At 39.9% G+C, this 23,247-nt stretch overlaps 1 protein-coding gene across 4 annotated transcripts in view; it reads right to left on the bottom strand.

Moving 5' to 3' along the window:
* plcb4b (phospholipase C, beta 4b) overlaps positions 1–23,247 on the bottom strand; it is a 49,876-nt gene that overhangs the window by 7,996 nt on the left and 18,633 nt on the right. For 3 of the 4 annotated variants that reach the window (XM_077551838.1, XM_077551835.1, XM_077551836.1), the window contains 24 exons: positions 19,665–19,762; positions 16,547–16,627; positions 16,254–16,313; positions 13,333–13,476; positions 10,370–10,449; positions 10,240–10,293; positions 10,086–10,167; positions 9,902–10,002; positions 9,011–9,068; positions 8,436–8,544; positions 7,098–7,308; positions 6,935–7,028; positions 6,788–6,867; positions 6,586–6,670; positions 6,422–6,512; positions 5,614–5,703; positions 5,385–5,533; positions 5,213–5,308; positions 5,008–5,152; positions 4,075–4,159; positions 3,692–3,816; positions 2,483–2,534; positions 2,076–2,178; positions 1,636–1,800 (listed from right to left, as the gene is read on the bottom strand). In XM_077551838.1, coding sequence (XP_077407964.1) covers positions 1,636–1,800; positions 2,076–2,178; positions 2,483–2,534; positions 3,692–3,816; positions 4,075–4,159; positions 5,008–5,152; positions 5,213–5,308; positions 5,385–5,533; positions 5,614–5,703; positions 6,422–6,512; positions 6,586–6,670; positions 6,788–6,867; positions 6,935–7,028; positions 7,098–7,308; positions 8,436–8,544; positions 9,011–9,068; positions 9,902–10,002; positions 10,086–10,167; positions 10,240–10,293; positions 10,370–10,449; positions 13,333–13,476; positions 16,254–16,313; positions 16,547–16,627; positions 19,665–19,748 — 2,424 coding nt within the window. In that variant the 5' untranslated portion in view covers positions 19,749–19,762. Of the gene's footprint in view, positions 1–1,635; positions 1,801–2,075; positions 2,179–2,482; positions 2,535–3,691; positions 3,817–4,074; positions 4,160–5,007; positions 5,153–5,212; positions 5,309–5,384; positions 5,534–5,613; positions 5,704–6,421; positions 6,513–6,585; positions 6,671–6,787; positions 6,868–6,934; positions 7,029–7,097; positions 7,309–8,435; positions 8,545–9,010; positions 9,069–9,901; positions 10,003–10,085; positions 10,168–10,239; positions 10,294–10,369; positions 10,450–13,332; positions 13,477–16,253; positions 16,314–16,546; positions 16,628–19,664; positions 19,763–23,247 lie in introns of those variants that run through there. The other variant, XM_077551839.1, reaches the window with a different exon arrangement.

Here is a 23,247-nt window from a genome sequence, read left to right on the forward strand (position 1 = left end):
CAAAGAGCGAAGGATGATTAATCCCAGGCGAAGAGATAAGAGAATCCTCACTAGAGATGAATGAACGGACGCAAAGTGCGCGGCGGTGCCGCCCGCCAGCCTTGTGACTCATCCCGCGAGTCTTGCACGCCGGCACGCACGCCAGCGGAGCTTTTCAAGGTGTTTGCCGCTTCCCGCCGGCCCCGTGTGCACGTGTGACAAAAGGGATCTTGCCGGCAGCCTGCGATGGCCCTCGCTGATAGTGCTCACCGTGTGTGTGTGTGTGTGTTGCAGTGTTGCATCAGGCGGTGATTGATGGTGTGTGTTAAAGGGAGCCGGAGTCACAGTCACGGCTGAGAGACTTCTCATTGTGCTGAGAGCAGCACTATTACACACACGCGTGCATTCAAAGCAGCCTGCAACCCGCCCTTGGGTGTAAATTATGCATTTTATTTATTGTTTGGAAGAATATATCTTAAATTGTAATCATAATTATTTGATAATATGTGATATAATATTACATTTCTGAAGGGTTTTATTTGAAAATAATACAAATAAACACATACACAACCTCACCTGAAATCGGTAATATTAGAACACAACTTAAATCATGCACTCTAAAAACAAAATTGGGTCAAAAGTAATTCAATTATGAATCAAAAATGAACCGATCCACTTTATGGGTCAATTTGACCCAACTCTCTGGGTTGTTTTATACAAAATGACCCAAAATGACCCAAGAAAAGGAGCTGACCAATATTTATGAGTTGTTTTACACTAAAAGGCCCATTGATGACTCAAAGTTGGGTCAAATTGACCCAAGTAGAGGATTGGTCCATTTTTTACCCATAGGTGGGTTGTTTTTAGAGTGTGTTAAAAGTCTAAAAACAGTTGGGTCAAAAATAAACCAAATTGGGTCAAAAATAGACCAACCAAACTTTTTGGGTTATTCAATTAACCCAGAGCTCTTTATTTAACCAATACAGTTGGGTCAAAAGAATAACCAACAAAACCTGAAAATTGGGTTGCTTTGTTTTGGGTTATTAATATAATTTGACCCGACTTTTTGGGTTAAATAACTAAAAAAGTTGGTTTGATTCATTTTGACACAATTCAATAGGGTTGTTCAATTTAACCAAAAGGTTGGGTTAAATGAATAACCCACAAAACAATACTTGGGTTGCTTTGTGGTTTATTAATTTCAGTGGGTTGGACAATTCTTGACCCAATTTGGGTTATTGACTAGTAGACACTTAACTGTTTAGATGCCTTTAATCAACTTTACAGATTTTCAACTTGTTAAAGGTGTTTTTTTTTAATATATATATTTTTAAATAATTAACAGTAGGCATCTTTGTGTTCAAATGCAAACAAACACAGCAGGGAGGCTCAGCAAAACATCTTAGAAATTTGAATGAATACTTCAACAAATAAATAGCTCCCTTAAGTTTCCTAGAGTAAATAAAAGTTTCACAAAATGGCAATAAAATCTAATCTTTCACTTATCTTTGTTGTAAGTATATAAAAAAAATGTACAGGAACTTTAAGAAATGTCACATATTGGCACCGATAATTCGGCGAACCCTAATATATATATAATGAAATTAACACCGCCCAACGCATGACGACCCTAGATGGAAAAGGAGCAAGGTGCACCTTTCTGAAGACGAAAGGTTCCTCGTTGTAGGCGGGGTTGAGCCCGTTGTTCATCACCATGCGCGTGCGGAACTCTTTCCGGATGGTGTCGGTCGGCAGGCCGTACATGTCCACCTCCACGTACGTGCCGATCTTCTTGTCCGACAGGAACTGGCCCGAGAACACCTGTGCCGGCAAGGACAAAGGATTGGCCATTCACGATATTCAAATTACCAAACGTAAACGAGTGAAAATATGTCTGGATCAGTGCAGGCCTAATGTTACGCTCGTATACAGTACAGTATAAATCGGCAAGTGGTATATTCGGATAATGTCAAGCTGATATCAACTGGGTGCATCCGATCTGCACTTTTAAGCCCTTTTCACACTGCACTTAGCAAGGCACGGTGTGCCGTCGTCAAAACCCAACGGCATACATTGGATCAGGTTTGATGTCTGACCTGCACACTGCACGTGGCGGCGATGACGCCATCCACCGGCGTCTCCGAGAAGGGATCAAACATCCGGTCGGAGCGCCGCATGAAGTCGGGCTTCAGCAGGTACCTGATGCGCACAATAATGGAAAAATCAATGAAATGATATGTGCACCTGTGTCCCATTAGACATAATGGTGGTTTTGGCAAAAGCCACACGACCTCCTTGTATATTACACATATTACATTTCCAGCATTAGTAGTGAGTCCTCAGGGTGAGAGGGGGCGGTACGGATGAGGACGAGACAGATGACTTCTCCGAAAACCACTTACAGGCCCTGGGGAGCGCGAGGCGGCGGCTACCGTCGCCAACGGCAACCGCTAATGAGATGTGACAAGCTTTAAGTGATGAGAGAGGAAGGAGATGCTCTCACCCGCAGGATCCGTTGTACTCAAACTTTCCCTGGTTCAGCTGCATGGACAGATCTGACGAAGACGAGGAGGAGGGAAAAACACACAGACAAATCAAAAGCATAGAAAAGCTTCAGAAGGCGCTCATCCTCTCGTGCCAGCGCCTCCGGCCTCGCACATGGCCAGCTGCAGGAGGCGCCATATGTCTGATGGGCCTTTAGCCTCGGGTGACGGGGCAACAGCTGCTTTACAACAGGCTCGCGCCCACCATACAGGCAGACAGTCAAGCGCGATGTGCGAAAGGAGACGTCCATCTTGTCATCCATTTTACAGAGTGGAGCTATTTTTATAAACGTCAAAAATTCATTTGAACTATTTCTATTAGTTTAACATTTTTTTTCAATTTTTTAACAAGAGTATGAAAACCTAGATTTTTTTTAATCTTTTTTTTTTTTTTTTTTTTTTTTAGAAAAGATTATTAAAAATTAGGGGCGTCAGGCAATTAAATTTTTTTCTTCTTCAATAGTTAACTCACGATTAATCACAAATTTTACATCTGTTCTAAATGTACATATATTTTTTCTAGGTTTTCATACTCTTGTTAGCAAAACTGGGAAAAAAAATGTTAAGTTAATAGAAATAGTTCAAATGAATTTTTTACGTCTATAGCCATCAATGGCAGTGAATGAGTTCATATCGGCTCCAAATATTGGTTATCAGCCTCAATTGATCGACATTGGCCCTGAATTTGTCTCTCTCTAACGTGGACATCACTTATATAGCAATTATCTAGACACTATATAAGTCAATAAATACAATAGCCATATATATAAAACAATAAAGCCTATTGACCGCAATGAAGAAAATGTTTTGCTTGGTGATTTTTTTCCAAAAATTGCAGCTTTTGCGATTTGAAAACTACAATGTCGATTTGAATTTGATTAATTGTTCCACCTTACCTGACACGCATGTTTTTGGAATGTGCATGGGAACAATCTGGACTGCTGATTTTCAATGACTTCCTATGGGATCAATTGCTTCAAAATACACTATGAAAAAAAAAAAACGTTAAACCGAGCGTGTCATCTCCGCATCACAGAACTTTAAATTCTTTGGAACATTTCATCCATCCCGCGTCTTTAATTAATCGTCAAGAGAGTGTATTTTTAGAACCCGTGTGTGCGTGCGTGTGAGTGAGGTCGACAGGGGCCCCGCGTGGCGTGATGCGGTACCTGGGGTCTGGAAGTTGAGCGAGACCATCTGGCAGCCGGCGTTCCAGAAGATCTGAGGCATGTAATTACTGGAGTCCACTCGGCCCCCTTTGGGGTAGATACGGCTCATCTGACGCTTGTTGTAGCTGCGCTCAGGCTCAGGAAAGACACGGCACATGTGTGTGTGTGCGTGTGTTCATCATATGCACCGCAGGACTATTTTTAGTGTGAACAGCTTGGGTCAAGCAGTCCCTTTGGAGGAAGAGCGTGTGTGTGTGTGGTTGTATGTGAGCGCAACACGGGTCACAATTTATTAGGAAAAAGCACAACGGACTTTTCCATTATAACATGTTTTCGGTGATCCAACATTATCCCAGCGAACTAACCCAGAATCCAAAGGATACTTGACAAATTCAATGGCGTTGGTCTTCAGGTAGCCGAGGCCCACCGACTCGTTGAAAGACGACATGTTGTGGTGGATGTTTTTCTCTAAAGAGGATAATAAAAAAATTTTTTTAAAGATAATTTGTGAATTTGTTGTATTCTATGAAGGACCAAAACTGCCAACATTCTAAATAAATAAATGACTAAAAGTGAAAATAAAAACGGATATAAAAAAATATATAATTTGAAAATTAAATCCCAAAAAATAAATATAAATGGAAAAAACAACAACAACAAAAACATATTTATACACATAAATAAATACATTTGTATTAATTTTTTTGAATTAAATAAATAAATCACTAAATAAATAAGTAAATGACTAAAAGTGAAAATAAAAACGAATATAAAAAAAATATTTAAAAATTAAATACAAATGTATATATATATATATGCGTATATATATATATATATATATTTGTTTTTATTTCTATTTCTATTTATTTTGTTGGATTTAAATTCAGTTTTTTTATATCCGTTTTATTTTCACTAGTTTTAATCATTTATTTATTTTGAATTTTGGCAGTTTTGGTCCTCCATAGTAGTCACCCCTACTAGTCAAAACATAACATTATGGGAATTTTTCTTGTTAATATTATGTTTATGAAATTTGAATCAAGCAGCAAAACACACCTGTTTGTATTCACCTCAGGGCGACGGCCATTTTGTCACTTGCTGTCGATGAAAAATGACATCACAGTTGCTCAGAAGTAACGACCAATCATGGCTCACCTGTTTTCTGAGCTTGGTCATGTGACATTCGCAAGCTGAGCCGTAATTGGTCGTTACCTCAGCCTGAGCAACTGCATTTTCAGTCGGCAGCAGGTGACAAAATGGCCACCCCTTAAAATTTTGGGGTTGACTTCCTCTTTAAGAGATAAACACAATCTCACCCTCAGCCACATCGAAACTTTGGAACTTGACAGGCTGCGCGTAGTTGACCATGGCGGAGAGGAACGGGTGGATGTTGGTGGTGGCGCCCACGTACGTGTACTGCGCAATCAGAGCCTCCTCCAAGTCCTCGGAGCCTTCGCCGCCCTGATTAAAGGCACAAAGCGGATCAGGCTGGTCCGGATGTGGCTGACGCCACACACTAACCTTCTTGTTGTTGTCCGGATCGGACGCCTCGGAGATATCCGTCGCGTCGGCGGCTTCCGTAGCTTCGGATATCTCCGTCGTCTCGTCTTCAGGCACCTGGAACCCGAGGCCACGGCAAAGTATGAAGTAACACAATGACGGATGTGGTCTCGTGAAAGGGGGTCAATCTCACCTTCTTGATACTGTTGCTGCGCTCTTCCACTTTCTTGGTGCTCACGGCGTTAGGTTGAGAGTCACTGTTGGCCTCTTTGTCACTGGTCGCCTCCGACAGGCTGCTGGGTGCCTCCGAGGTCACGTCCTTATCTTCTGGCTCCTTTTCTCCTGCGGGGAGTTTTTTGTTTGCATTTATTAGCAAATTTTGGTTGTTGTGATTACGAGTTGTGGTGGGACAGACGTCTAACCGTTCTCCGTGTCGTCCTCCTCTCCCATGATGATGGCCGTGGTGTTGGTCTCTCCCGCCTCCATGTGCTTCTTGAAGGCCTCCAGTTGTTCTGTAAGACACATAAAAAACACACAATAAACCACAAGATGTGCTCTAAATTAGGGGTCTGCAACCTGCGGCACTGGGGCCACATAAAGCTCTTTAGTTCTGCTCCGGTGACTCCCTGTGGATCTCAAAAAAATATAAATAATAATTTAGTATTGTAATTATTCTAATTTTTTTTGTTTACATATATTTATTCATATTTTTTGATTAAATATTCTTTAAATGAACTAATGATTAAATAAAAACAAATATTTTAAAAAGTCACAGTCCAAATTTTTAATTGGCACTAAAAAAGGAGATGCAAGGTAGATGAAAACATTTAAAAAATTGTCTAAAAATGTCCAAAAAGTGACTATAAAATGTCCAAAAGGGAAGAGGAAAAGCAGAAATCACCATAAAATGTCCATGAAATTGCCAAAAATGTAAGAGAAATTCTTTTTTTTTTTTAAAGGCAGAAAAGAAAACGTTCAAAAAGTAAAAATAAAATGTCCAAAAAACAAAAGAAGAAATCACAAAAGTTGCCATAAAATGTTGACAAAACTGCATATTTTTGTTTTGGTGTAGCTCTAATTAGCTTTTGGGCCCTTCATCACAATCTTCAAATGTTCTGCAGCTCCAGACAGATGTTTTGTTATTTATTTGGCCTCAAATGGCTCTTTTGACAAAGAAGGTTGCTGACCCGTGCTCTAAATGAAGCCACATTCTACATCTGGTGTACTTACTCTGCTCCACTTCCGGTTTCAAGCGCTTGTTTTTGATGAGGATTTTTCGTTTGAGGTCATTCGGCGAGGGCAAGGGGCGACCAGATTCGATCTACGAAAGGGAATGGTCGACCGTTGGAAATGGAGCGAGTGGCCAAAGTGGTTCTGAAGGAAGGAGAAGTTACCGGAAAGTTGTCCAGGGGCTGCTTCTGAAGAAAGTCGCCAAAGATCTCCTCGCAATACTTTGCCATTTTGTACTGTTGTGGTTTACTGGACACACAGAAACAGACGGGCTAATACAGAATCCACAGCGCTTTACTAAAACTTTATTGGTATTGACATGCAAGGAAAAAAATCATTCGATCCATTCTGGATACTTCCAAATACCTGCAGTGGTTCTCAAAGGATAAAATAACCGGCAACTCTGTGGTGACGAAGGCCGTGTCCTTGATGGCTTGGATTACATCCTGCAGATGCAACAACACACTTTTAACACAAGAGGGCGCCCACACACCATGTTAAAGTGGCGCTCACCTTGAACAGGATGTCGGTGCACATGGCCTTGCCGTGAGTGATGATGGGCTCCTGGTCCTCTCCTTTGCCGTCCCAGCAGTCCAGCTCAACGCATCTGACGCACACAATCAACATCTGCATACTGAGCCCATAATGTGCATTCCTGTATTTACTAACTAACTACCTGCATCCCGAGAGCAGGGCCTGCCGATACATCTCCACCGACGACTTGCCGCCGAACTGCCGGCCCGTCAGGTAGGAGTTGTGGGACGAGCTGATGAAGTAGTGGGCCAGCGGCTGGTCCATGTCCTGGTACAGCTCCAGGCGGTCCAGGAACACCGGCGCGTTCTCGTCCGACATCAGGTAGCGGCAGAAACCGTCGCTGGACATGTGGCCTTGGAGATTAGAGCATTGGAATGGTGAGAACTCCTAAAAAGTCATTTGTCATTCATTTTTCATTATAACTTTATTTAAACTTTTATACAGCAAGGGCATTTTAATTAGAAAGACTACATAATATATTATAAATAAATTCATATCATTAAACACTTCAATTAACATTAGTTTACAATTTATATAGTTTACAATTTATATATATATATATATATATATATATATATATAAAATACATATAATGTATTTATTTTTTATGCTTACCTACATTATTAATTTAATAATTAATATATGCTTGTAATTAATCATTATTTACTAAGTGTGTCAAATTTGACACGGACAGCAAAATCAATGTAGAAACAAAAAATATGTTATTTTATAATGATGTACATAATATAATAATATCGGTACTCACGCCAATCAGGAAAAAGAATGAAGAAGAATAGAAATTTGCCATTAATTTCATGCAATTTTAAGGAAAATGTTGTATTGGAATGTATAGGTGTTTCTTTAAAATTATCTTTTATTGTATTTTTGGGGAAATTTTATGTATCAAAAGTGCTAATGGTATCGGTGACTAATCAAGAGTAGAGTACTTGGTCTGGTATCTGTCTGAAAAAAAGTGGTACCGTATCTATGATTAACACGATTTAAAATTTGAACATTAATAATAATACATTTAAATAACACTGATTATGTAATTTGAGAAAAATAACAAAGAATATATTTTGAATATCTTATTAAAATATATGATATATTAATTAAAAAAAAAAAAAACATTTATACACATTCATATATATTTGTATAATTAAATGTACTAATAATAAATATAAAACTTTTGGGAGCAAACATTTCTTATTGTTGTTATTCATTTGATTGTGAATAATAATTTGGCACATTTGGCAAAAAAAAAAAAAAATCACGTTTCACATTCAAATCATACAATTAAATATAATTAAATAAATGACATGTGTTAATTTGATTACAATTGTTAATTTTAATAATTACATAACTTAAAAAAAGTTATTGTCAACAAAGTGGCCCAACTAGGTGCAGTTACATTTGACCACTGACTGATGGCAGCAGAGGCCCACAAAACTCTTGCTTCCTGTTTTGTCCCTGCCCTCACCTTTCTTCTTCAACTCTTCATCCCGTTCATATTTCTCGATGATCTGCTTGGCTCTCTTGGGATCGTAGAACGGGAAGAGGATCTCGTTGAGCCGTGGGTCCCGCTGGTTCTGGAGAGCAACATGACAAAATCAAATGGTGACCAACATACAGATTATGTCAGTCTTCATAAAAAAGAAAAGAAAAGTGGCAGTCGTGATACACAGCACACGGGGACGCTGATTGAAATGTTACACCAAATCACAACGAGGTGCTCGCTTGTCTCATGTGCAGTGCGGTGGCCACAGAAACACAACACAGCCAGCGGGAAGCAACAGGACGGAAACTTCTACCCTCCCGTTGCCGTGGCAACACTCATCAGACACCGGCTAGGCTGAGGAGGGATGGAGGGAGGGGAGACGTGGGGGGACAAAGGGGGAGGAAATGAGGGATGGCATGCAGAGGTGGCGTTGGAGGAAGTTGCCCTTGGAAGTCAAATAGTCTCCTTAATGGAGTCCTATTGGAGATAATGCGGCTGGTGAAGGCAAGGCAAACACACGCACAGACAGAAAAGTCAACGAATAATAAAGAGCTTACTTCATTGAGAAAGCTGACTAACTGGTCTACTGTTAAATAATCACTTTTGCTCCCATTGCTGCAAAGGAATCGATTAGAAAAGAGAAAAGAAAAAAAATGTCAGTCAGTCAGTCGTTCACGCAGCAGGCAGTCACTTCACATTATTAGAAACAACAAGCTCCCTTTTGTTGTCTTTTGCGGGGGCTAATCGTCCCTGCTGAAAATGTCATTAGGTAGAAGATCATTAATGCTGGAGAACTGGAGAAGCGGGTTAGAGGCTCTTTAGTTAGTGCAGCAGGCACAGCAAGAATGTTTGTCGGAATTTTTTACAACAGGATGCAGCAGGAGGGGCGTAACGTAACGGTCAATATTGTTAGGCTAAGCTAACGTGAATCCAATACAACGCAAGGGCGCTACTTTTTTATTTTTCAGTTTTGAAAATGAGCTACAGTGGAACCTTTAAAGGCAAGGAAGTAGATGAAATAAAATTAAATAAAAAAACGCAAAAATGTGAATGTAAAATATGTACACTGTACTGCACAGACAAGAATTACTCATTGGTAGCTTAATGCTAACACACAATGCAAAACGTGAGAGTGGGGCTAACGAAACTAGCATTGACTTTGTGGTAGTTATAAATCTTAGGGGAGATTAGCTGTGAAAGCTAAAGCTTAGCTGTCTTCTATACATATTTATTATACTGCCCCCTGGTGGTTCTGGTACCAAAAGTGCCATTTTTGTAGAGCACCATTTTTTTTGCAGATTAAAATAAAACACTAACATTTTTTTTTGGGGGGGGGGGGGGGGGGGTCAGTTTTAGTGGTTCCACTGTATTACTACAGGTTTGTCCACGACAATTACAAGAACACAAAGTGCAGTGAAGTCTTAAAATGAAGTGAGATGGATTCTCACATCTTCTTGAAGAGGTCCTCTAGGTCGGTGCGAGGGCAGATCTTCTGCGTGAGCGCGTAGAAAATGTCAAACGTGAACACAGAGTGTTCGATCTCGTCATTCTGCGGGTGGAAAAAAATAAATAATAATCCGTTATGGATTCAAGCTACAGCTGCACGAATACCGGCCGGATGCGAGAGCCCACCTTGCCGCTGGGAAGGCCCAAATCCTTCAGCGCCTGGAAGATGCCCTTCTCCGTCTTGCCTGATGCAAACGTCCGTGTAATACTTTTACAGCGAGGGGGAAAGAGTTTAGCGGCATAGAAATGAGTGCTGGCCTCACTTTCGATTGGCTCTTACCCTCTCACAGGAATCTTGCCATTAACATTGGTCAGGACGCACATTCTCATCCAGCTGCGACAAGGACACGCAGCCGTTAAGACACATTAGTCAAGCACCTGCATGGCGGTTGGCCGCCGGTTGCACTCACTGCTTCTTCAGGCAAGTCATCGGACACACGTTGTTGGCCTTGAAGTTGTGAATCACCGACCTCAGCCCATCCGTCCATTTCTGTGCATACAAAACAGTGAGCAGCATATCATGCACTGTCTTGGATTAGGAAAAACTAAATATGATTGATTACGTGTCAGGCACTTTTTATTTTATTCTTGAGTTCAGCCAGGCATACGACGGCGTATTAATATATATATATATATTTTTTTTTTAGAAGGCGGGGGCAAAATCCCCCCCCCAAAAAAAATCACAAAACTTTTTTTTCTTGCAAATTTTCCACTTTATAAAGTTACAAATTTACGACTATATAGTGGCAGATTTACGAGAAATACATGTGGCGTAGCTATAGTCTAATAATCATGTGAGGATTCGTTGGTGGTTAATGGGACACTGTTTATAAAATGAAAAGGCAGGATTTAGACAGATTCATTCTTAAATCAAAACTTTACTCGTCATTCACCGCAGCCAGAGCGACAACACTTCCTGATCCCCTATCAGCTGACTAACACTATCCAATCAGATGCTAGCACACCATAGGTAAATGCAAGTGAATGACGGAGAGCAGCAGATTCGACACATCCATTTAGATACTTGTACAAAAAAATACCAAAATATATAAATGTGTAAATAATAATTCAGGAAACATAAATGTACAAGTAAATATACATTTTAACAAATTAGCTTAAATGCTTGATAGTCCGGGTGTGGACCTTCACAAAGCGAGGTGTCTTTGTCGCTGGCCAGTGGCCTGTACACAAAGGTTTCAAGAGCGAATGCTTAACATGATTACTGAATGAATTACTATCTCCTTATTTGGAAACCCGACCGAAAAGTATTGGCACAAACAGTCGAGTAGTACGCTGTGTGTATTTCTTGTAAGTTTTTAAATTTTTTAAAGAACAGATCTCTTCAGTCGCACCTTACGATGCTACAGGCAAGTTGAGACCTTCCAACAAATTCCGATAACTTATTATAAGACGTCAAGAGTTTATGAAGTGGAGATGTATGAAAGCTCGGTGTCAAGACTTTGAATCGATATCGGTGTTTGCGGCTCGGCACGACTGACATCAAGATAAAGCAGTTAAGCAAGATGACACAGGCCACAGGGTGTGTCTGTTTGTGGTGTGCGTGTGAGTGTTGATGTAAATAACTCTATCACGTCCTCAGGTCTGCTACTGCGGGCCGTGTGCATGCTGGAAGGTGCTGATGGTGTCTTGGGGAGCTTGCGTGCGTGTGTGTGTGTGTTGATGAATAAATATCGTGGGTCACCGGCGGCAAATACCACAGAGCGTAAACATCCTTGATAAGACCACAAACGGCTTCTTTTAATGCTTTCCAAATACAGCCACTAAAATTGAGCGTTTCAACTCCAGGCACTTGTTATGACTTTTGTGACTTTTCTCGATGTATTTTTCATCATTACGACTGTATTCCGTTCAAATGACACTGTATGGTTTTGTTGACTCACACAGGTTCTAATGCCTCAGTGTGGTTCCCGTACACGACAAAGGAATTAACATGAATTGTCGTAGTTAAAGCCTTGTTTTAGCTCGTTTATATCCTACGCATTTTGGACACTTCTTCGAAATCAATTCCTATATTAAACTCATTCACTGCCATTGACGGCTATAGACGTCAAAAATTCATTTGAACTATTTCTATTAGTTTTTTCCCACTTTTGTTAACAAGAGTATAAAAAGCTAGGAATTGTTTTTATTGTATTAGAACAGATATAAAATGTGGGATTAATTGCGAGTTAACTAATTACAAATTTAAATCGCCTGATGCCCCTAATTTAATTTTTAATAATCTCTTCTTTAAAAATTAAATCAATTCTTCCCATAGTTGTGGCGCCAATTTTGAGTTAAGTGAGATATATCGTGGACTGTCTTGAATAAAGAAGCTAAATTCAGCTTTTTAAAGTGAGATTGCCTGACTTTTATCTATTTACATTCTGTCGTTTAAAGCAACAAATCATGTACTTTCTTGACTGAAAACCCCCCAAACACGCTTATTTAGCTGACATTAAGCTAGTTAGCCTGACTTTTATCTACGTTTTGCATAGTTGTGATGCCCCAAAGTTTGTTTTTTTCATACTCGGAGTTGAACGACTAGCAACAAGCAGCACTTTCTTAATAAAAATAAAATAAAAGCTTATTTATGAGGCAAACTTTTATCTATAATTTGCATAGCTGTGATGCAAAAAATATTGTTTTCATTCCGAGTTGAACAACAAATAGCAGCAAGCAGCCTATCATACACTGTCTTGCCTAATACGTTTGTAAGTTAGGTAGCCTGGCTTTTATAAATCTTTTTTATTTATTTATTCCGAGCTGAACATTGAATAGCGGCAAGCAACATACCATGCACGTTCTTTGAATGCCGTTTTCTGTGACACAAAGTCAGCTTTCCTGATTTCTTTATAGGCCTTCAAAGCTATAACGCTCCTAAAAAAAAGTTTTTTTCTAATATGCAAGTCAACTCAATTATTATCATATCATTATTTTAGTTCTTTATTTATGTTATGAATCCTGGATTGTTTATTGTCAATTTGTGGAAAATTGGAGTATTAAAAGCCATCGTCTTTGATGCTAAGTGTAACACAAACACCCTCAATCCAGTGGATTTGTCACTTTGCATGAGCGGTGAGCTATAAGTCTGCTAAGTAAGTGCCTATGAGCTTTGGCTAACAGCTAATAAAAGCCCGCCTGAGTGGGCTACATTGAAAGACACAGTCTGTCATCACGACAAACATGCGCTAATGCAGCTATTTTGGGTCAGTTACACACACAAATGCTGTCCCGCTGTTGTTACACAGGACCGCGACAAGTGAGCGGATCACGAAAGTCACGAGGATCCATCCACGGAGTCGGCAGAGGAATTTTGGCCCGCGTGCTCCAGGGAAGGTGCCGGGGAACATTTTGTGGTTATTTCCCTTACCCTGGCCGTGTCTGGGCTCTCCGCCACCATGAACATGAAGTTGAGGTTGACCAGGTCGGCGCCGCTGCAGATGCAGATAATGCAACCTTCAAGGTCCGACTCTGTCTTGCCCATGGCCTCGAACGACGACAGGATCTTCGGGTCCTGGCGTGGACAGAAAGACCATTTTGTATGTAAGATGGTAACAAGTGTGACTTTTCTTGGGCTTTTTTTTTTTTTGCATTGTTTTTGTGATACCACCACAGGAGTAGCAATAGCTGTGTTTCCATTGCCATTACATTACATTTTCCACTACCCTCAGAAATGCTCAAAATGCTAATTGTATAATAGCAAACTGGCAATTGAAACAAAAAAAAATTCTAAAAACTTCTCAAATATCACAAAAATGTTTTTATGCTGTCATGTGGTGGTTTTTGAGACACGTCGAGGTACTCATGGCAAAGACAAAAAGTGTGTTTGGATATATTCATAACATAAAAAAATATATACCATGCAATGCGATAATGGTTTAAGAAGTTAAAAAAAATATTTAAATAAAAATTATTTTAAAAAAAAAGTTATTAAAAATAAATAAATAATCTAAATTAATAAATAACAATTACAACATCAAACAAATGGATGGACGGACAGCAGCAAACATTTTTATTTTAATATTACAATAAATAACAGTACAATACTGTCTAACTTACCGTTGTTCTATTTACAAGTTAACAATGCTAAAATGTTATTTAAACTATTTTACAATTACTAAATATATTACATAGACCAGGTCATTCTTATGGTAAACAGTGATTTGAAATAAGGCAACAGCCATTAAAAGAACATTTCAAAATACAACATCATAATTACCAAACAAACAACACAAAAGTACTCATTGTATGTACAGTATATAAAACAGATGGGCGAGTACTGATACCAGGTATCGTATCAAACCTTACTTCAAGTAATCGCTACTCGCAATGGTGGCCGATACTGTACCTCTTGCGGCCATTTTATGATCATGAACTAGAAATTAGAATAGAAAATTGCCATTAATGTCATGCAATTTTAAGGAGAATTGCTGTATTGGGATATATATTCTTTAAAATTATCTGTCAATTTTTGGGGGGGAAATTGGTGGCGTGGTGTTGGTGCTTGGTATCGGTATCGGTGACTACTCAAGACTTCAAAAAAAGTGGTATCGAACATTTCTAGTACTTTAGAAGTCTGTACAAAAAAAAGTACACGTGTACAAAAAAATAATAATACTTCAGTAAAAGTAAAAGATGTGAAATTTACTTGAAAATCTTTCGATGTGAGTGTTGGGGCTGGCAACAAAGCAACAGGCAGAGCGAGGCCAGCAGATGTGCACAGTAAGTGGCATTCGTCTCCCGCGTGGCTCATTGCATTATGTGTGCTTGTGTAAGTAACAATGTTAGCCTCGCAGGAGAAGCCCTCTCATCGCCACTCTGTCTGCGTCTGCGTCTGCGTGTGTGTGTGTGTGTGTGCGCGCGCGCCTCGCACAGCACAATAGCAGCAACACAACAAAACAGTGGAGCCGCTATCTGGCCACATCATCTTGACACGTGCCCACACACGTACGCACGCACACACTGGAGGATCAAACAAGTGCACGTCTGCTACCTGTCAACAGTGCGGAGCGAGCTGCTAATGGCCACGTAAGCCACCTCGCACCTGTGTCGCCCAGCAGGCTGCTAGCGGGCGACTTGATGGCGTGCATCTTGATTTGACATTACGGAGGCTGTCTGTCACACACATATACACATACACACACACACACACTGTATTACAAAAAGGTATGAGTTTCTAATAAGTTGTTGGTGGGTTTTAATTGCAAATATACAGTACACATGTACAATTCATGTCCTGTGATCATGCTTGTAACTCAAAAACATTCCTTAAATCATCTTTCCCCATTCAGATGAATGGAAATGTAATTTACATAGCGCGCTATAATATTGAATTTATCTGTACAAATCCATTTCTTAAAGCATTACATCGCCACATAAATGCTATTGATTAGCCAACGTATGACATTTTCCATTACGGGTTAGCATTAAGATAGCAGACTTGAAAGGTTGTGTGGTTGTTTTAAATACGCAACAAATTCTCTTTGTTTGATGTTTAAGTTTGACAGTAAACTTTAAATGGGAGTGAAGTGAGATGAGTTGACTCCACTGCCACCATACAGCACATAATGTTATAATAATAATAATAATGTAGCTGGCTAGTGATCTAGCTAGTTAGCTACAGCGCCATTCTAGCTACAGCATCTATGTAGCTAGCGAGAGCATCCATCCATCCATCCGGCTAAAAATGTAACTGGCTAGCGATCTAGATGGCTAGCAATCTAGCTGGCTAGTGATCTAGCTATCCAGCTACAGTGCCAATCTAGCTAAGCTACAGCATCCATGTAGCTAGCGACAGCATCCATCCGTCCGTCCATCCATCCATCCAACCATCCATCCATCCGGCTATAAATGTAGCTGGCTAGCGATCTAGATGGTTAGCGATCTAGCTGGCTAGTGATCTAGCTAGCTAGCTACAGCGCCAATCTAGCTAAGATACAGCATCCATGTAGCTAGCGACAGCATCCATCCATCCATCCAACCATCCGTCCATCATCCTAGCATCTTCCTAGCTAGCTACAGTATCCATCCATCTATCTACGTATGTATCCTACAGTTGCACTTCTATCTTCCTTCATACGATGAAAGCTTCTTTCCAACATGACAAATTGACGGAATATCACAAATGGATGTCTATTGAGGCATAATGACTCCTATGAGAGGTTCTCGCCGTCTGCTTTTTGACCTAGACGTGCAAACTCCTTAACCCGCCGCATCAAAAGCAAAAGAGCAGCTCCAGCCATAAAAGAACGACATCCGTGTTCAGCTTTTGCGGCGTGTGCTTTTTCTCACCCTGGGGACGGCGCCAACACGGATGCTGTTGATGAGGGAGCACTCCAGCACCTGGCCCTCCTGCAGTGGAGATGAGGAAGTGGAGAGGATGGGTAATGACAATTAGAGAGACGGGAAGCAGACGTGGTGCTTACATATTCATCTGACAGGAGCGACGCGACTGAGGGTCCCATTAACCCCAATACAGATGACAACTCCAGCAACGTAACACTCTTATCAAGACCGCATAAGAGGCGTTGGAGAACTTTTTTTGTGGGTTTTAAGATAACGCTCGCTTGATTTTGTAATCGTACCTTTCCTTCACTTTTCCAGGTGATGAAGAAGCCATACTCATCCACCTTCACCTGACAATTCGGCTCAAAGATGTACGGGTCCTAAAGAGTGGCAAAATTTGTCAATTAGTGTTTAGGTTAGTGTAACGTTTTTATATTAAAAAAACTAAATAAAATAAGTCACAAAAAATGCAGAAATCCTCAGATGTTGTGCAGTGTGAAATAAAACTACCGTAATTCCCTCAAATGTTGAGCAGGTTAAAATAAGTCAAACGTAAAACACCAAAAGTGCAGGTTAAATCACACAGGTAATAAAAAAAAACGTATTGTCCAAAAGTTATGCTGGTTTAAATACAATTACCGTAAGTCCTCCAAAAGCTGCTGAGACCAAAATTAAACTACTGTATATCCTCTAAAAAATTTTTTTATATTTTTTTAAAGAATAAAAAAAAAAAAAATGCACAAAATACTTCCAAAAGAGCCTTGGGTGATTTTTGTCTTTTTAAGTATATGCTTAAAAATAAAACTACCGTAAACCCTCCAGAGGTTGTGCAATTAAAATGAAGTCTGAATGCAAAATGCACAGGTTACAATAACAAGTAAAAGTCGCCGAAATTGCACGGGTTGTAATAAAACACGTCTAAAAACTCCAGCAGTTGTGCAGTTTAAAATAAAACGACTGTAAAAAAAAAAAAACTAGCAGTTGCACAGTCAAAATTAAGCGACCTTAAATTTCATTTATCACACCAGGATTCTGCTTCTTTATTTTATGAACACTCCAAAAAAGACCAACAGAACTGTGTGATACTCGTTAAAAGCTCGAGCGACTTTAATCTCAAGCACAACCTGCACCAATGTCGCTCTAACGTCATAAAAAAAAAAAGGAGTGGGGGGGACTTTCATGAGAAAACCCCTAAAAGCCAAGTTGTCACACTTTGTGACAACTTAAAAGCTTTCACATTCTTGTCCCGAAAGGACGTCTTTTACAGCATGTCTTGGACAAAAGCACTGGATGCAGGAGTGAGGGCTGGGGAAGCCTTTTGACTATTAGCTTGATTGATTACTGTGGACACAATTGGCCTTCCTGCCCGTCCATTCATCAGCGGAGGGAAGGTAACCTGACTCCAAAATCAATATGAATACGAATGTGAATTTTCTTTTTAAACAAATACAGTGTTCCCCTCGCAGTTCACTGCTGTTCGTCTGCTACTGTATATTGCTTTTTTTTTTTTTTTTTTTTTTTTTAAATGGACGTATTTGTCTGTTGGAGAAATTCCTACAAAACTGTGACAAGAAAAGCACTAGGGGAAATCCTGCATACCTGTATCATATTTTCTACATATTAATGTTTATATTTTTGGGGTTGTTCAAATGTTTAATGTGTTTAAAAGGATGTTTAATGTGGGAGGGGTGAAACTACTTGTATATTATTTTTATATCGTCTGTCTCTATATTGCGTCTTTTCACTACTTGTGGGTGGGTGTGAAACGCAACCCCCCACTGCCATCGAGTATATCAACACGTCATGTTGCTGACAAGCTCACACATAATAACAAACAGTAACTGTCTAGACCATCGGCTACTCCGCAGGGTTTCGCTTGTGCTCTGTGTTTTTAGTGGGGGAAGACACAAAAAAAATCCATGCTGTTTAGCATAATTTGCTTGAGTGTGTGTGCGCGCGTGGGGGTGGAATTGGCGGAGGCCATTTAAAATCGATGCAGGAATATCGCCTGCAGGCTTTCGAGTTTCCGAGCCGCCGAGGACTGTTTATTCACTCACATTCACGCGTAAAAATGCAGATAGTGAATGAATCCGTGTTTGACTTGGACTCGGTATGAAAACTTTCTGGAACAATAAAATGCTAACTATTAGGTTAGCTGTCAAATTCCGTTGCGTGTAATTGAGATCAAAAGCTGGTGGCGGACTAGATTGTTTTTACCATATTTGGTCAACGCTTATAGACATCCTGTCATGGGACTTCAATATTTGCTTAGCACATATCTTATCAATAGTTGCACGGGTTAAACTAAAACTACTTTAAATATTCTGAAAGTTAAACAGGCTAAAATACGACTACCATAAGATACCCAATAGTTGCATAGCTAAAACTAAAATTACCTTACAACTTAAATAAAATTTGCACAGGTTAAAGTAAGACTACTTTACATCATCCAAAAGTTGCACATGTAAAAACAAAATTACTGTAAATCTTCCGACAGTTAAACAGTCGAAAGTAAGAATACCGTAAATCCTCTAAAAGCGGTGCAGGTAAAAATAAAACTCCCATAAATCCCCTGAAAGTTACGCAGGTTTAAGTTTGATTACCATAAATCCTCCAAAAGTTGTGCATGATAAAATTAAATCACCGTTAATTCTCCCAAATTATGCAAGGTAAAATAAACTACTGTAAATCGGTGAAAAGGTGCACGGGTATAATTTCCCTGTTATAATATAAATAATACAACATACAAATATATGTACACGTGTGTAAAAAAAAAAAAAAAAAAGAGTGAGGGAGATTCACCTTGCCATTTCCATGTCATTGAAGAGAACGGAAGAGAGACCCTAATGTAAATGTATACAGTACAGTACATACGTCTGTCTGTGTGCATGTGACACACTTTGCCTTTCTACTGCAAATGTCCTACTTAAGCGTTCCAATTGAGTGAGGACGCATTATCCAAAACAAACAAACACATATAAATCACGCTATGGAGTGTTATATGATAAGGCCTACCTTTTTTTTATGTTATGACACATTTGATAAAAAAAAAAAAAAGAGCTTGCAAACAAGCAGTCGCCGCCTTATGGCTGCTTAATGAGCGCATACAAAACACTGAGGTTGTTGAGCACGCCTCCTCTCCGCTACAGTATGTGTGTGAGTGTGTGTAATGAATGACTGGGGGAAGGCAGTTAGAAGTGAAGGATGATAATAAGAAGCAGCAAACGATGTCAGGCATATTGACATCGCCAAGCCTCTGCTATCTTTTATTGGCCAATGGCCAGTCATGTTTTTATACAACACAGCCATAAAGAAAATTTAAGACTGACGTAAATCTATCGCTGCGCCGCTGTGGGAGTGGTCACAGTCTCGTTTAGACTTTTAGATGTCCCATTTATAGAAAGACTTTTTTTGTACCTCATCAAACCTGTCGAAGGCGGCGCCCTCCTGCATGAACTCGGGCACAAGCTTCTGCCAGTTGAACTCGTACGACTTTGTCATGGCTGCTCACGGACCTGCCACACAAGAAGAACAATTAGTCAAAAATACGGCAAATAAAGTTGGCCAAGGACACAGAAACATCATTTCGCTTGGTAGTGGTGGAGGGGGGAGGTCACGCGCTATAAAATGCTAATGTGAGGAAAGCGTTATTTATTATTCCATACTACAGTGGTGCCTTGAGATATGAATTTAAGATTTTCGCAAAATATACATCCGATTTGAAATGACTGTAAATGCAATAATCCGTTCAAACATGCTAAAAAATGCATACTCTCTACAAAAAATATTAAATTATAGCACAAAGCATGAATGTGTCTAATCTTTTTCTCTTTTCTTTTTTTAGCTTGCAACAAACTTTTTTTTTTTTAAATTAATAAATGAAGCTTACAGAATATTGGAACATACCACTGTGCAGTACAAAAACTAAAACAAAAAATGTGCCTAATCTAATGAATGTCTCCTTGTTCTTATTTGGGGTTAATTGGCTGTTGGCAAACCAGCTTAATGGTGCATTAGCGCCACCAATTAATGTTGTCCTTCCACTGCAAATTAATCTCAAGGTACCACTGGACAGATAATTAGGTACACCTTGATCCTGAATATAACAATAATAATGTGAACATAATAAAGATAATTGAGAAACCTAACTAAAAAATAGCATTAGTAAATTAATAAATATAACAAAATAAAACAAATTAAATATAATAAAAAAATTAAGTTAGGAATAGTTCCACTGCAAACTACAACAACAAATATTTTGTTGGATTAATATGTCAATACAAATACGGTGGACCACCGTAATTATACTCACGGCTTGGCGCCTAAGAATTCACGTATTCACCGATTTTTATTTTCGGTTTATCCCCATTTCAATTATTTTTTTTTTAAATCAGTGTTTAAAAATAAAAAATAAAATTCTATATATTTATAATGGATTTTTAGAATTCCCTATAACCAGTGAAAAGTGGGGGTCCACTGTACCCCCCCCCCCCCAAAAAAATGTATACCCATTATATATAATATTAAGATGGTGAGTGGATGTGTAGAGTAACTTCAACGTGTCTGGTAGTTATATGACGGTAATATTTTATACGGTTATCCCTCTTTTGGCCTCATCCAACCGAAGCCACCAATCACACACTTGTCATAAACTCGCTCCAACAAGTCTCATTTGTCTTCATTCCCCCACTTTTATCGTAAAAAAAAAAAAAGTTCTCCTGACACATTGGCTTTCCGCACTCCACTTTGAAGAGCCATAACGATCTGCCTGCCTAACCTCGTTAATGCCCTTTTCCCTTGCCGGCCTGACGCAATACAGCACCTCTCGCTGTGAAATGCAGCGTGATTAACGGCCTGGAACATTTATTGACTCGACTTGAGCCGCGTATATCTTTATTTTATGACTTTATTTCAAAATGGAGACACTCTTGCAGGCTTTTCGGGGCTTGCTGATAATCATTTTGCTCGCGGGGGTGAATGTTGATGAGTGAGATAATCAGTGGTGAGAAGTAACTGTATAAATCAGAACTACTTTTTTTTCTTTTTTTTTTTTTTAAATATCTGTATTGCTACTTATAAATACAGAATATCAGTCGGTCAGTCAGTCGGGTCCGAGACGGATTAAGCCAACAGCCGTATGTGACAGAGAGTGGAGAGAGGCCAATGGGGGGGATGTCTGCTCTGGATGTGGGCAATACAACACCCCCCCCCCCACCCCACCCCACCACCACCAACATCGGCTACAAGAAGCTCTCGCCAAGACACTGATGCCAAGAGCAGATGAAGCTCGTCTTTTGAGATCCTGATCCGCCGACTGTTAACTCATTGACGTTTTTTTCTTCTCGTCATTTAGAATCCAGCCATTTAAAAAACAAATTCCTCAAGTATGCTTTTCATCACGCTTGCCTGTTTTGCATCACAGCTCCCCGCAGCACGCTTGGCCCGATCATGGCACCCGACGACGGAAAAGAACAAAAATGGGCCGAGTCCATCTAACCCGGCGCTCTACCATCTGTGGCGTCCTACCAGGAGAGCGGGATCACAGATGCACGCGGCGTGTCGAGGGGAACGAAAGCATAGATGCTCACTTCCTCTGCTGATTAACGACCAAGACCGGGCAGGTTGCCAGTACAGCAACCCAGAAAACGAGTTGCTGTCAGAGAACTTGGCCAATAGGATGGATTCGCACAAAATGTTAGGAAAGTGCTCAGAAAGCACATTATTGGGTTTTCGGGGGTGAAGCTCAAACGGTTTAGTTTGAGTACATTAATAAGCCCGACAAGGTACATTATTCAACAATGGGCCTTAATGGGTAGAAATTAGATTTTGTAAAGCCTCTGATCCTCTACCAACTGTACGTTTTTCCAACTAGGAATGTAAACGACATTTTATTAAATATTAAAAACAGCATGTCTGTTCAAAAGGCGAGGTTGTATTCCATTTGTGTAGTTCTAGCCCCCTCTGGTGGTTAGTTTATTTGCGCAACTTAATTTTAATTAGGAATGTTTTAGCCACTGCGGTGGTTATCACTCCCATCAATCAGTCATTCCAGCAAATATTTTTCAACATCTTATGTACAAAAAAAACACTTTTTTTTTTTTTTTAACAATAGTGAGTTTTTAAACAGAATCGCAAGCTTTTTTTTATATCACTAACCTCCCCAAAATATTGTGATAATCATCGTATCGTGAAGCTCGTTTTGTGACACTCGTATGTACATTTATTTTCACCTGGATGAACACCCCTGCACCACTCAGTAAATTTATGAGCACAGGAAAGCCGTCAAAATGGCGATTTATTAGGCAGGCAGACAACAGTAAATCCATTTATGTTTTGGACAGCTAGAGTCACTATTCCACAACTGAACAGATGGTCTTTCCCCGTCCAGAATTCAATTGAATAACATCTGATTAAATCTGACAAATAATCCCAAATCAGATCTAATTTAGCCTAATTGGGTTGCGCCACCCCGTCGGATGCTAGGCTAGATCTCCACAGAATGCGTTAGGTAATATTTTCTCAGCGGGGTGACGTGTGTCGGTAACGTGCGCGTGAGGCGGCGAGGTGGGAGCGAGCAAGGTCCGAGCAGCCCCTGTCCAACCCCTGACGAGGAGATAATTACAACAGATAGAGAACGCCCAGCGGTCCCACACCTCATAAACTAAAATGAGGCTACATCCGTCAAGGCAGCGGAAAGGTTGACCGAGGACGCGTTCAAATCACAGCGAGTCGGTGTTCATTTCAGGACAAGCCGCATTAATACTGTACATGCTGCACTTGTCTTTTGCTGCCTGTTTTTTTTTTTTTTTATTGATTCGTGAACATGAAATCGACCTTGTGAAAAATACTAAAGTGGCGATTTAGACGTCCATCTGGCCATTTCTATATTGCTTATCCTCATTGGGGTCGAAGGCCAGCCGATTCGTCGCCAGCCGCTACTGTGGTGGAACATGAATTTCCTTTCTGGGGATCAATAAATGAGTAATCTCAACTGAGTAGC

The sequence above is a fragment of the Vanacampus margaritifer genome, chromosome 19 (genome assembly GCF_051991255.1).
Source record: "Vanacampus margaritifer isolate UIUO_Vmar chromosome 19, RoL_Vmar_1.0, whole genome shotgun sequence".
NCBI classification, from domain to species: Eukaryota; Metazoa; Chordata; class Actinopteri; order Syngnathiformes; family Syngnathidae; genus Vanacampus; species Vanacampus margaritifer.